This window comes from Syngnathus acus, chromosome 19 (genome assembly GCF_901709675.1).
Source record: "Syngnathus acus chromosome 19, fSynAcu1.2, whole genome shotgun sequence".
Taxonomy (NCBI): Eukaryota; Metazoa; Chordata; class Actinopteri; order Syngnathiformes; family Syngnathidae; genus Syngnathus; species Syngnathus acus.
The window spans coordinates 693,898-708,166 of NC_051103.1; the positions used below are offsets into that span (position 1 = coordinate 693,898).

The following is a 14,269-nucleotide window of genomic DNA, read 5'->3' on the forward strand; positions in this document are numbered from 1 at the left end:
TGACAAATTTGTGTGACGTCTCGCCCAGTCCATGACACAGAATGATCTTAGTTGACTGGTTCTTTTATCACAGACAATTATTCAGGTTGTTTTGTTTACCTGACATAAAAGAAACCAGTCAACTAATCTATAAGTGAAGACAAAATGAACTTGGTACAATTATTACAGAACGATCTTTTTCGGCCATCTGCTCCTTGTTGAAAAGCATGCACCATGTGAAAAGCACCATGTGTCAAACGGAACTTCTTTGGAACTTTTTTTTGCCGACTGCCAGAGCAAACCGACTGACATGGCAAAGCCTTTCTTTAGGCTTATTTGAAAATTGCTGTGGCTCAGTGTGGGAACATGTCCAATCTGGCCAAGCACCTCGCTGACCGCCAACTAGTTGGGACCGGATGCACGCACACACACACGCACACACACACACACACACACACACACACACACACACACACACACACACACGCACACACACACACACACACACACACACACACACACACACACACACACTAAAGCAACGTTTCTGGCTATTTAACACTTGACAGAAATGGTGGAAATGTATTGTTAATATCAACAATGGATGACATCTAATGCAATTGCGCTCGCGCCCCAGCACCCGGAAACCACTCTGCCTGTGATTTAATTGCATCACCAGAAATGCTAGCAACATATTTGGTGTAAACGCAACATTAGCTTAGAGAAAGCATCAGCCTCTGGCTACTGTGTGTATGACTTGCGTTTGGTTTGGCTGTTGGTGTAGTGTTTTGGACACTGTCACGGCAAGTCAATGAACAGGTTCATAGTGTAACCATCCGTCTGAACGTAGTCTCTGCATCTATCTTTGATAGTGCCTTGTCCTACGGGTATAAGCTAACGCAAATCCACACTGAGTTTTTTTTTCTGGCCAAACTCTGACGCGTCGTCGTTTTCTGCGTTACTTTTCACGATTCAAATAAACAGCACACCCAATGAATGACTAAGATGAGAAGTGCACTGTTCTACTGAAAACTCAGCAATGTTTATTCATCAGACTTGCATTAGACCACCAGGTGACGAGCTGATGCACTGCAGACACATTTCTATCAGAACGTAAGAGCACCTCATTAAAAAGGCCATACAGCCTTCAAAATCTACACATATTCCACTTTATTCTTTGAAACAAAACTATAATAATTTAGTAGGACATGATTTAAAATATAACATAGATCATTTAAAATAACATAAATAGCAGTAACATATTTATCATACATGTATGTTTTAGTATTAAGGGTCATGTTCAGTGGTTGTTGTGGACAGTGTAGGCCTAAACCTTTGTTTATTGGATCAAGTGAGATGTTAGTCAAATACAAGGCTCTGGGCTTTGTTTTCATATCATGCATGGCTAATCCGTGCATGCTAACTGAAGCTACAATCAAATGTGCCGAAAATATGCGTAACTGATGGAAATGTGTACAGTTTGCACCAGTGATTAACGTGGCTTTATTGATGTAATGCTGCGTTCAAACCAAATATGTTGCTAGTCTTTCTGGTGACGCGATTCAATCACAGTCAATGGAGTTCGCGTGTGCACTCCACACTCTTTTTAGCGCTTTGCCCAGGCTGAGCCATCTGACAACTGTGTGGAAGCCGATGTCACAATGTTCAGTCTCGTGCTCTTTGTGTGACAAACTGTGTGATTCAATGCCAGTGCCCTGATGAAGTTTCCAATTTTAGTAACATCAATAACAAAGTTTATTTTTAGCACTGATTTGCACAATACATGTTGGTGGATAATACAATGCAAAAATACCAATTCTAATCTGCATCGATTTCCGTCACTGTCTTGCATATGTTTAAGTCCGAACTTTTCCCCCGTAAGATATGGACAACTGTTTGTTGTGACACCTGCCAGTCTGTCCTATTTCAGTTCCAGTGTATCCAAGCACGCATGTGCCTCCGCGACCACATTGCTCCCGGTTGTCGTTCCTTTCATCGACCGCATGCATGCCAGCTCTTCCGTAAATTTTAAGTCCAACGTTATCCCACGGACAAATATAAGTAACTACTCTGTGTTGTGGACTGTGCTGTGTATATGGCAGTGGTGGGCCGTCAGGGCCTGCAAGGCCTTCTCTGCTGGCCTAAAAATATCTGAATCACAGACTGATGTTACTTATATTTTGTCCGATAATTCCAAATGGTCTGTCCGCTTCCTTTCATTGCTGCCCCCTGGTTGCGCTGTCTCCAGGCGTGTATTTTCATATTTAAGCATTTAACCAATCACATTTCAGCCTCTATTTGTTGCCAGGGTCAAAGAAATCTGCCTGGAGGCCTTCACAATCAGTTCTGTGGGCCCTGTACTATAAAATAAATGTCGATCAAACTGTTGCTTCAACAAATCAGATTTTGAGTTGGCGACACCAAGGCCCTCGAGCAGGCGTACGGAAACGTCAGCGTATTCACACACTTCGATTGGATCAGGCATGTCCAAAGTCCGGGCCGCGGGCCAAATCCGGCCCCCGGTCATTCATACGGCCCGCAGTATTATTTATGGCCCACCTGCACTGTCAAACTGAATAAAAAAAAATCCTGAAACTTGAAACTGTAATTCCTCCTATTACCAAAAGGTGGAAGCACCACCCCTCTCCGCTCCTTTCTGCCATGGCGACTGCAAAGAAAACGAGGAAAGTTGACATTGAGGGCCGTCGCTTTCAAGAGAAATGGGAATTACAATACTTCTTCACTGAAAAACAAGGCAATTGTGTTTGTCTAATTTCTAAACGGTTGCCTTGTTTAAGTATTTCAACTTAAGAGACTCTATCAGACTCATCATGCTCGCATCACAACAGTGATTATTCATGCGGGGCTGCTAGTCAAAATTAAATCAAAATTAAATATTACTTGATGTTAAATATTACGAAGTGGCCATGTTAATACTGTTGATGTTCTGAACCTGAAGACGTGACACAAACTATTACTTTCTGAAAGATATTGTAAATGACAAAAGCAAAATTCACTTGTTTTAAGTTTTTATAATAACAGACAACTTTGCATTATTTATAACTCCTGTTTCAAATGTTCATGAGGCAAAAATGATTTTAAATTCATGTAAATTTAAGGTATTTCATACAGTTTGTTCAATGTTATTTGACTCTTCAGATATGAATGAAAGGCAGAATTTGTGTTTTTAGAGTTGTTCACATCTGCCTGAGTGGCTTATATTTGGTTATTTTGTCATTAAAAAAAAAAAAGACAATCGAGACAATGAAATTTGTTTTATAAAAGTGTGTATTTGGAGGAAAATTTTGTAGTTAAAAAATGTCAGAAAAAACTATTGGCCCCCAGGCCCCTTCACTTTATCAAATCTGGTCGGGCAACTCCGAAGCCAGCAGGCCTGTCACAACCGGGAAAAGAATTTGTCCGCCACTTTCAGTCCACTAACTACGAGCGGTACTCCTGGCTCACAGGCTTCGAGGAACGCTGCAACTTGTATTAGCATTAGCTTCGATGGCGATAGAAAAGGACTTCTTGATGGAACTGAAATGCACGGGTAATCTGCACAACAGAGTAATTGAAATCTTCTTGAGGAAAGAAGGTAGGATGGATTTTGTGGACAAATAATCAGGAATTTTGGTGAATAAAATGTTGTTCTTAAATAATATTGCAATTTTATCAGGTTATTTTTAATGCTTTTTTTATGTGTCGCAGCTGTACCTGCAGTAGAAGTTTTATAGCCATAAAATAGTTATTGAGGGTTGGATTGATTCAGATGGAGCACTACTGAAGGCCTAGGTGTGAAATGCACGGCCCGCCACTGGTATATGGATGTGTTCAACATAACTAAGGAGCAGTGAGGCCATACTGTACTTGTACCGTATCCCATTGTGTAAAATTGTATCAAATAATATCAAGTTACATACATATCGTATCGTGACCTGTGTAGTATTGAGGTACAATTATACCGCCAGACTCACAAAGATGCACAGCTATATTACAAAGTCGCTTGTGTCATTCATCTCAAAAAGGTTTCCATGACATAATGGGCATTGATTTTTTTTATGTACAGGACTCATCATCATCATCATCGGTTTAAAGTCCGCTTTCCAGGCGCCGCTGGGTTGGACTGGGTTCTCGATATGGCTTTCTTCCACCGGGAACGGTCCATGGCCATCTCGTGGTTGATGCCAAGTGCCTTCATGTCGGCTGCCACGGTCGTCTGCCAGGTCTTTTTAGGTCGGCCGCTGGGTCTTGTTCCCTCTACGTTATACGACATAACTTTCTTCACCCAGTCGTTCTCGTCCTTCCTCACTACGTGTCCGTACCATCGCAGTCTACCTCTCCTCACCACATCCACTATGGCCTCCACTCCCATCTTCTTTCTCAGCTCTGCACTGGTCTTTTCCTCCCTCATTGACACACCACACATCCATCTGATCATCCTCATTTCTGCTCTGTTTAGTTTGTCTTCGTGTTCTGTTTTCAGGGCCCATGCCTCACTTCCGTACGTCATACTACTTCTGACGCAGGCTGAGTACACTTGGCCTCTCATCTTCAGGGATGGGGCCTTAGATGTTAAGAAGGGCATGAGTTCCCTGAATTTCTTCCACCCGCTTCTCACCCATGTGGTCACTGCTAGGTCCACCCCTCCATCAGCGTTAAGCATGTCTCCAAGGTAGCAGAAGCTGTCCACCACCTCGTACATCTCCCATCTACCACGAGCCCCTCTTGCTCAACTGGGTCTGCTTGGGCGACTTTCTCCCCTGCACCACTTGCATTGGAAGGTCTCACTTGCAGCTAGTAGGCTGCCTTTTACTCCGCTGCATCTTCGGTGTACCCATCTCTGACAACCCTTGCACCGGATAGAATTAGCTTGCACTCCCTTCCCGCAAACTCCACATGGCCATGCTCCTGACTGCGATATCACTCCGAGGCCAGCACCACCATGACCTTTGATTTTGCCGCATTCACCTTCATTCCTTTCACTTCCAGGCATGTCTTCCAGGCCGCTAGCTTTCTACCTAGGTCTTCTCGACTGTGAGCCATCAATACCAGGTCATCCGCGTAGAGCAGCTCCCATGGTAGTACAGGACTATCTCAGAAAATTAGAATATTTTGATAAAGTTCTTTATTTTCTGTAATGCAATTAAAAAAACAAAAATGTCATACATTCTAGATTCATTACAAATCAACTGAAATATCGCAAGCCTTTTATTATTTTAATATTGTTGATTATGGTATACAGCTTTAGAAAACTCGAAATTCCTATCTGAAAATATTAGAATATTTCCTTAGACCAAGTAAAAAAAAAAGATTTATAACAGCAAAACAAAATCAAACATTTGAAAATGTCCATTAATGCACTCAGTACTTGGTTGGGAATCTTTTTGCACGGATTACTGCATCAATGCGGCGTGGCATGGAGGCAATCAGCCTGTGGCATTGCTGAGGTGTTATGGATGCCCAGGATGCTTCAATAGCGGCCTTTAGCTCATTTGCATTGTTGGGTCTGGTGTCTTTCAGCTTCTTCTTCACAATACCCCACAAATTATCTATGGGGTTCAGGTCAGGGGAATTGGCAGGCCAATCGAGGACAGTAATGCCATGGTCGGTACACCATTTACTGGTGGTTTTGGCACTGTGGGCAGGTGCCAGATCATGTTGGAAAATGAAATCATCATCTCCACAGAGCTTTTCAGCAGACGGAAGCATGTAGTGCTAAAAAATCTCTTGGTCCACAGCTGCATTTACTCTGGACTTGAGGAAACACAGTTGACCAACACCAGCAGCTGACATGGCTCTCCAAATCATCGCTGACTGTGGGAACTTCACACTGGATTTCAAGCAACTTGGATTTTGCTCCTCTCCAGCCTTTCTCCAGACTCTGGCGCCTTGACTTCCAAATGAAATACAAAACTTGCTTTCATCTGAAAAGAGGACTTTGGACCACTATACAACTGTCCAGTGCTTCTTTTCCATAGCCCAAGTCAGACGCTTCAGAAGTGGCTTGACCATGAGAATACGGCTATTGTAGGCCATTTCCTGGACACGTCTGTGAACAGTGGCTTTTGATACCTGGACTTTAGCTTCAGTCCACTGTCTTTGAAGCTCCCCCAAATTCATCACAATGTCGTTAAGGCTGCGGTCATCTCTCTTGGTTGTGCAGTGTTTCCTGCCATATTTCCCCCTTCCAACAGACTCTTTGTGGATGTGCTTTGAAACTGCACTCTGAGAACAGCTTGCTTTTTGAGAAATTTCTTTTTGCGTCTTACCCTCCTGATGGAGGGTGTCAATGATGGTCCTCTGGACAGCAGTCAAATCAGCAGTCTTCCCCATACAAGTCAAGTCAAGTCAAATTTATTTGTATAGCCCTAAATCACAAGCAGTCTCAAAGGGCTTCACATAGACAAAAATTGACAATTATTCTCAAAGCATCCCCTGATCTTAAGCTCCCAAAAGGGCAAGGAAAAACTCAAAAAAACCCTGCCAGGGGAAAATGAGAAACCTTGAGAAGGGACCACAGATGGAAGGATCCCCCTTTCAGGATCACCAGGCTGCAATGGATGCAGAGAGGGCACAAATAATACATCATATGAAAATCAATGAAAAAGTGGATGTCCAGGTCAAAGCAAAGAGCTGCCGGAGGAGTCCTCAATTGTCCTGGCAGTGTCTTCGAGGAGGTTGAGCTGCAGTTCCCCCATCCTGAATTGGTCCACGAGAATCCAGATAGCCGCTGTCGCTTGGGTGCCACCTAACCACCTCCCCAGCCGGGGAGGGGTGGGGGGAGGGGGGGTTGAGGGAGAGAAAACAAACTCCTGCCGAATTGGCCACTACAGGTTAATTAAAGGCCATATCATAGAAATGTGTCTTTAAACGTGTCTTAAATGTTTCTACTAAGGTAACAGTTCTAATATCCATTGGTAGGGCATTCCAAAGCTCTGGAGCCCGAATAGAAAATGCTCTAGACCCTGCAGACATTTTCTTGGCCCTCGGTGTCGCTAAAAGACTAGCGTTTTGCGAACGAAGGTTACGAGACGGAACATAAGGAACAACTACGTCGACGAGATATGAAGGCGCTAAGCCATGCAGTGATTTATAGGTTAATAGAAGAACCTTGAAGTCACATCTTAAATGGACCGGGAGTCAATGTAAGTTGGCTAATATACCGTTTTTTTTCCGTGTATAATGCGCAAAATTGAACTAATTTATTGTCCTAAAATCTGGGGTGCGCATTATACATGGGTACAAATTTTCTAAAAATCTTTTTTTTTTTAAATTTTTTTTTTATTTATTTTTTTTTTTTTTTTAAGAAAATCATGGTACAACAAAACCAACAACAGGACTGACCGACAATAGTGTGTTTGTACTGTGCTCTGGTCATTTCGTCAAAGAAGGGATAATAGTCCTCTTCTTGACTGAAAATGAATGTGATAGTTTAATACAATCAGCAAATAACAAAATGCGTATTACAGGTAATATTTTATTTCACAACACTTTGCCTTGTTCCTTTCGTCTCTGCTGTTCACTTCAAACACGCTCCATACGAACCAATGCTCTCGTATCAGACGCTTGCTCGATCACCTGCTCGTTTGCTGTCACAATGTACCCTACACAAATCCGAAACATTTGTTGCGGCTCCGAGTCACGACGAGGGGCAAGTTTTGGTTTCCAAGGGTGTTTTTATTCCTCTTCAACGTCTCTCCCATACAGAGCCGCCTTTTTCACATGTCCGCACGTCACTTTCCTCTCTTTTCATCTGATCGCGGTGGTGCCTTTACGGGCAGTCGGAGAAATCAACGCCAACAAAAAAAAATACATCCAGCCTAGTTAAGACCATACCAAAGACTATAAAAATGGGACCCATTGCCTCCCTGCGTGTGTGACGATCATTGGGACTTAAAAAAAAAAAAAAAAAAAAAAAGAAAATTGGGTGCGTATTATACATGGGTACAGGCTTTTTTCCAGCATCAACATGCCATTTTTAGGGTGCGTATTATACATGGGGGCGCATTATACACGGAAAAAAACGGTAGGGGTAATGTGATCAAATTTTCTTGTCCGTGAGAGCAGCCTTGCAGCAGCATTTTGTACTAACTGTAGACTTTTGATGCGGGACTTAGGAAGACCAGAGAATAATACATTACAGTAGTCCAGGCGCGACGTGACGAACGCATGTATAATAGTTTCCGCATCACCGGTCGAGAGGATCGGACGAATCTTTACAATATTACGAAGGTGAAAAAACGCAATTCTGGTTATATTCTTAATGTGCTTTTGAAAGGAGAGCGTTTGGTCAAATATTACCCCGAGATTAGTTACAGTATCGCTCTGAGTGATAGTACGGTTATCTATAGTTATAGTGGTTTCCTTAAATAAGTGTTGATAACGAGTTGGACCAATTATCAACATCTCAGTTTTATCTGGGTTAAGACGAAGGAAGTTGAGAGACATCCATTGCTTGATCTCCGCAAGGCACGCCTCAAGATTACAACAATCCCGCGGATCTGTCATCGATAACGGCATATATAATTTGGGTGTCATCCGCGTAGCATTGAAAACTAATATTATATTTACGTATTACCGTGATTTTCCATGCAAAATACGCCCCCGTGCATAATACGCACCCTAAAAATGGCATGTCGATGCTGGAAAAAAGCCTGTACCCATGTATAATACGCACCCAAATTTTGACTCTTACTTAAGTCCGTAAACGTAAAATTATTTCAGAAAAAAGATCATCTTTGGGAACAACCGGATGTTATTCTGCCGGTCAGTATCACTGCGCATGCGCTAGCAAACTCGATAGCGGAGAAATGTTTCGGATTTGTGTAGGGTACATTGTGACAGCAAACGAGCAGGTGTTCGAGCAAGCATCTGATACGAGAGCATTGTGTTCGTATGGAGCGTGTTTGAAGTGAACAGCAGAGAAGGAAGGAACAAGGCAAAGTGTTGTGAAATAAAATATTACCTGTAATACGCATTTAGATTTAGAACTGAACTCTCGCTCTTTATATAGCTGACGTGTCTTGCGCATCCGTTCTGCACATCTGTAATGGTGGCCTCCGTATGATATCGGTTTGCGATGAAGATTAAAAAACATGTTCGTATGGCGCGTGTTTGAAGTGAACAGCAGAGAAGAAAGGAACATGGCAAAGTGTTGTGAAATAAAATATTACCTGTAATACGCATTTAGGTTTAGAACTGAACTCTCGCTCTTTATATAGCTGACGTGTCTTGCGCATCCGTTCTGCGCATCTGTAATAGCGGCCTCCGTATGATATCCGGTTTGCGATGAAGATTAAAAAACATGTTCGTATGGCGCGTGTTTGAAGTGAACAGCAGAGAAGAAAGGAACATGGCAAAGTGTTGTGAAATAAAATATTACCTGTAATACGCATTTAGGTTATCTGCTAATTAAACTGTGAATTGAAACTAATAGGTGAGAACTGAACTCTCGCTCTTTATATAGCTGACGTGTCTTGCGCATCCGTTCTGCGCATACTGTCATGGCGGCCTCCGTATGATATCCGGTTTGCGATGGAGATTAAAAAACAAACAATATTTCACAATAACACACCATCAAGGATTGCACCATCGCATCAAACGATGTGTCGTCAATTATGAATTTTACTGACTAAGTGTGTTGGGCAGGATGGCTGAATGCGATGCGCGATTGACAACAAACAAGAAGAAAGGTGATTTCAAGTTTTATTTCGAGGGAGATTTTCTTCAAAAATTGTTGTACCCATGCATAATGCGCACCCCAGATTTTAGGACAATAAATTGGTTAAATTTTGCGCATTATTTATGGGAAATCACGGTATGTCCCCAAGCGGAATCATATAAATATTAAATAGAATTGGTCCGAGTACCGATCCCTGTGGGACACCACACGTAACATTATAGAGCTCAGAGGACGTATTGCCATGGACCACTCGGTGCGTCCTGTCTGATAGATAGGAATGGAACCAGCCTAGTGCTGACCCTGAAATACCAACACAACTTTTAAGACGCCCTAATAAAATATTGAAGTCTACAGTGTCGAAGGCAGCACTAAGATCGAGTAGTAACAAAACAGATGAAGTGTTTGAATCCATAACTATGAGGAGATCATTAGTCACTTTAGCAAGTGCTGTCTCAGTGGAATGATTAGCTCTAAAACCAGACTGAAAAGAGTCATATCGATTATTGGCGACATGTAATCAATAAGCTGCTGCGCTACTACTTTTTCAAGAAGTTTTGCTATGAATGGGAGGTTTGAAACTGGCCTATAATTACTGAGACAGTTCGGGTCGTTGCAAATACTTGTGATTTAGTTTACTGAACCAAGCTGTGTGTTTTTCAAGGCTCAGGAAACCCTTGCAGGTGTTTTGAGTTAATTAGACGATTCAAGTGATTAATTGAATACCCTACTAGTTTACTTTTTCATGATATTCTAATATTTTGAGAGAGGATATTTGAGTTTTCTTAAGCTGTATGCCATAATCAGCAATATTAAAATAATAAAAGGCTTGCAGTAGTTCAGTTGATTTGTAATGAATCCAGAATGTATGACTTTTTTTTTTTTTAATTGCATTACAGAAAATAAAGAACTTTATCACAATATTCTAATTTTCTGAGACAGTCCTATATATCAGTGTTTCCCAACCTTTTTTCATTCACGGCACACCTTTTTATTGGAAAAAATCTCGCGGCACACCGCCAACAAAAATCTGTTATGCTCCTATATTAAAATCAGTTATATTACAACGAAAGACGTAAAGTCCTATTCCTATATATATGTATGGAGAGTCGAATAATTTAATAGAAATAAATACTAAATATTCTTTAAATTGTATTCCTTTTTTTAAATAAAAGTGACAGTTTTTTAAAAAGGTTTTAGACGGTGTAAGAAATAAACTATTTAAAGTGATTGTGATTAAAATAAAAGAATCAACGTGATTTGGTTTACTGTTTTAGACTAGGTCTATAAATATTGCAACAATAAGAACAAAGTCACTTTTAAAGACGCTCTGCTGTTCTGACAGCAGCTGAGTGGCTATCACAGTCGAGGTGTCTTGACTTGACTGTTTATTTTATGTATGTGAAAAATAGCCAATCCAGGTTCTCCGGTTGAACTGCATGCTCTGACCACAAACGCACCACAACCGTCATAGTGTCTGTCACTGTTAGCAAAAGCACACAGCAACACACACCTAAACTGAATATGTGCCGATGCAATACAATCAGACCGACACAATATGAAATCTCAAGATTCTCAGATTCTCCACGCATGCACGATTAGCGAGTGGCTGACCAGGCCTTGCGCGAACTGACCAGTGGTTTGGCGATCCTGTTTACAATGCGCTCCGTAATTAATATTTAACACTCCCACGGCACAGCGGAACGTCTCTCACGGCACACCAGTGTGTGCTGAATACAGTGTCAGCATTTTTTCTCTTAAAAAAACTTCTCCATCACCGTCACTATCGACTCGTCTCGCTATCCACAATGACAACGTCGCTGTCAATGCTACCTGCATGGGCATCCCATATACCTGCCGCTGCCATGCGTCACCAATTTTCTCGTCTGCAAGCACAAGGCAAATCGCTACCTGCTGCTGCCACCTTCTGATATGGAAGATATGATTACTCTGCCGGGCGCTACACCGCACAGGCGCACAAATTGGAGAATTTCCCACGGCACCCCTGACAATATTTTGCGGCACACCAGTGTGCCGCGGCACCCCGGCTGAAAAACACTGCTGTATATCATCTCCGTCACTATCTTGCATACGTTCAAAAGTCCGACATTTCTCCCTGTAAGATTTGGACCACCGTCCATTGTAACACCTGCCAGTCCGTCCGATTTCAGTCCCAGTGTGTTCATACATGCTTTCTGTGTACTGTCTTTCTTTGTAAAAAACTCGTGTGCACGTGCGGCTTATAGTCCGGTGCGGTTTATATAAGAAAAAAACTAAAATATCCCCGGATTTTAGCTGGTGTGGCTTATAGTCCGGAAATTACGGTAACTGCTCTGTGTCGTGGGCATCACAGCTTTCGTCCAAAGACAAGAAGAAAAAGTCAAAATTTGCTACTTTGTGTTGCAGCTGAAGCTGCAGATTCCCCGCAATGTTCTCGATCCTTCTTGTCACGATTCGCCTGGACAGCCAGATTTGCTCAAATGCTTCTTTCTTTCAGGGCATAGTCCATCAAGCACTTTTTGACAAACTCCCCCTCCGAGAACGGCTAACTGTATTGAGCAATTTTGTACGATATTACAAAGCTGGTCTAGGTTGCTGCATCCCTGGATGTGTGAAGCTTGGTAAAAAAAAAAAAAGCCTTGTTGCTTTTGCAGCTTAGCTAGCAAAGCTTCCGATGTTCGTGCCCTTTCAGCATCATTCAAGTTTCTCGTGTTTCGCCTCGTAATGCCGATTCAAATTATAGTCCTTAAACACGGCGATCTGCTCCCCGCAAACTAAATACAGCTTTACCTCTGACAACCGTAAATAAATACTTAGCTGTCCAATATTTGTTGAAAACTCTGCATTCAGCATCTAGCATTCTTTTTTAAGCACGAGCAGACATTTTTCTGGGCTAAAGTCATGTGGTGACCTGCTTGTAACAACGATCCAATCATGCGCACGTCTTGATACGTCATTATGTACGTGAAATGAGACAACTTCAAAATAAAAGCAAAGCAGCTTTGGTCCATTCATGAAAATTTATGAAATTAGTAAATATTTTTGGGACATTTTTAATTAACCTTTAAAGGTATGTGGCACTGGACAAGCAATGTCCAGGTCTTCAAATGCTGTGGTTTGACTTTTACCTTGCGCACAGGATCCTCATGCGGGCCGCATACGGGCCGCTTAAACTATAAAGGGTTTTAACTAGTTCTGTCAAGCAATTAAAATATTTGAAAGCTATTAATGAAATGTTTTGTTGTTAAATCATAGCTAATGGCACATTGTATTTATTGTAAAAAAAAAAAAACTTGATTATTTTTCTGATCCATTTTTTAGCAAATGATACCCTGACACATGAAGATACACTGATGCATGTGGAAGAGGATTGATTTTCTTATGCAGACACATTTTTTTATTGAATTGAACTCATAAAAAGTCACACAAACAGCCCCTCAACAGTCCATTCTAAGAATTAAAAAAATGGCCAATATAAAAAATAATACATGCATATAAAATTCAAACAAGGACTCCGGCTATAGTGCAACTAACCATTTTTAAAGTTTGTTTTGACCTTAGCGGCCATATAACTTGATTCACCATATTAACCCTGTAAAAATGAACATACCATTCGTCGTGACGCCTTTATTTCTAAAAATTGATGAAATCTCTGCATAACAAGCCCAGACCATTGCCACCAGTGTGGTGTGCTAGATGTTTATTTTCGGTCTCGCAAGATCTGATGAAGTGTAGTTTTTCTGCGGTACCAGTACATGAAAAGAATACAAATTATATTAGGCCAAGCAACAGTACATGAAAAGAATACAAATTATATTAGGCCAAAATGAGTCTTAATCCCGTGATTAAAATATTTATAGGTTTAAAAGGGGGTTGAAATTAATCACGGTAATAAGTCATTTAACTGACTAGTTTTAACCCCTATTTACTAATATGGATATTTTTTCATGTATTTGGCATGTTCATTAATTTTATAATTTAAATATCAAAATTATATATGAAATGTAAAATGAAGAGAAAATGAATTTAAGGTTATGTTTGTATTTAATTATTTTTTACAATATTTCTCCATTTCTGGCTTTAAATTCTATGTAATTACCCAAGTTTGCATAGTTCGCTCTCTGTTCTATAATTAAAATGTTTTCAACTCCTGGTGTTTTTAAAAGCGCTTCTCAGACGTTAACGCTATGTTGCAGGTCTTCAAGAATGGCGAGAACACAATCCACCACCACCACCACCACCACCACCCCTCACACACACACTACCACGAAAACTTAGTTATACGTATGTGGTTGGATGCAATCAAGAGTAAACCTCACATTGGCGACTTGACGATCAACGTAAGTCGGCGGACTGGAGAAACTCACCTATAACGGCATTTGAGTGCAGAAAGACGAGTATTAGCAGCATCAGAAGTGCTGTTGTCCCTTTTGTCCTCAGCATTTTGTGTTAAATTCCACGCGGTTCAAGTAATCCGGCTGAAAATGTGTACTTTGTTCTTGGAGTTGTTGTCGGTAGTGTATTCAATACTCAACTGACACCTTTCGGTGACGCTTGTGTGACTCGAACGATTTGAATGTGCAATCCATTCACTATCGACATTGAATATAA

The 14,269-nt window shown here is 41.3% G+C and overlaps 1 protein-coding gene across 3 annotated transcripts in view; it reads right to left on the bottom strand.

Annotated features, from left to right (window-relative positions):
• Positions 1–14,269, bottom strand: part of f3a (coagulation factor IIIa) — a 33,341-nt gene extending 19,072 nt beyond the window's left edge. For 2 of the 3 annotated variants that reach the window (XM_037277499.1, XM_037277500.1), the window contains exon 1: positions 14,026–14,268. In XM_037277499.1, the coding sequence (XP_037133394.1) occupies positions 14,026–14,101 (76 nt within the window). In that variant the 5' untranslated portion in view covers positions 14,102–14,268. Of the gene's footprint in view, positions 1–14,025 lie in introns of all 3 variants that reach the window. The other variant, XR_005101009.1, reaches the window with a different exon arrangement.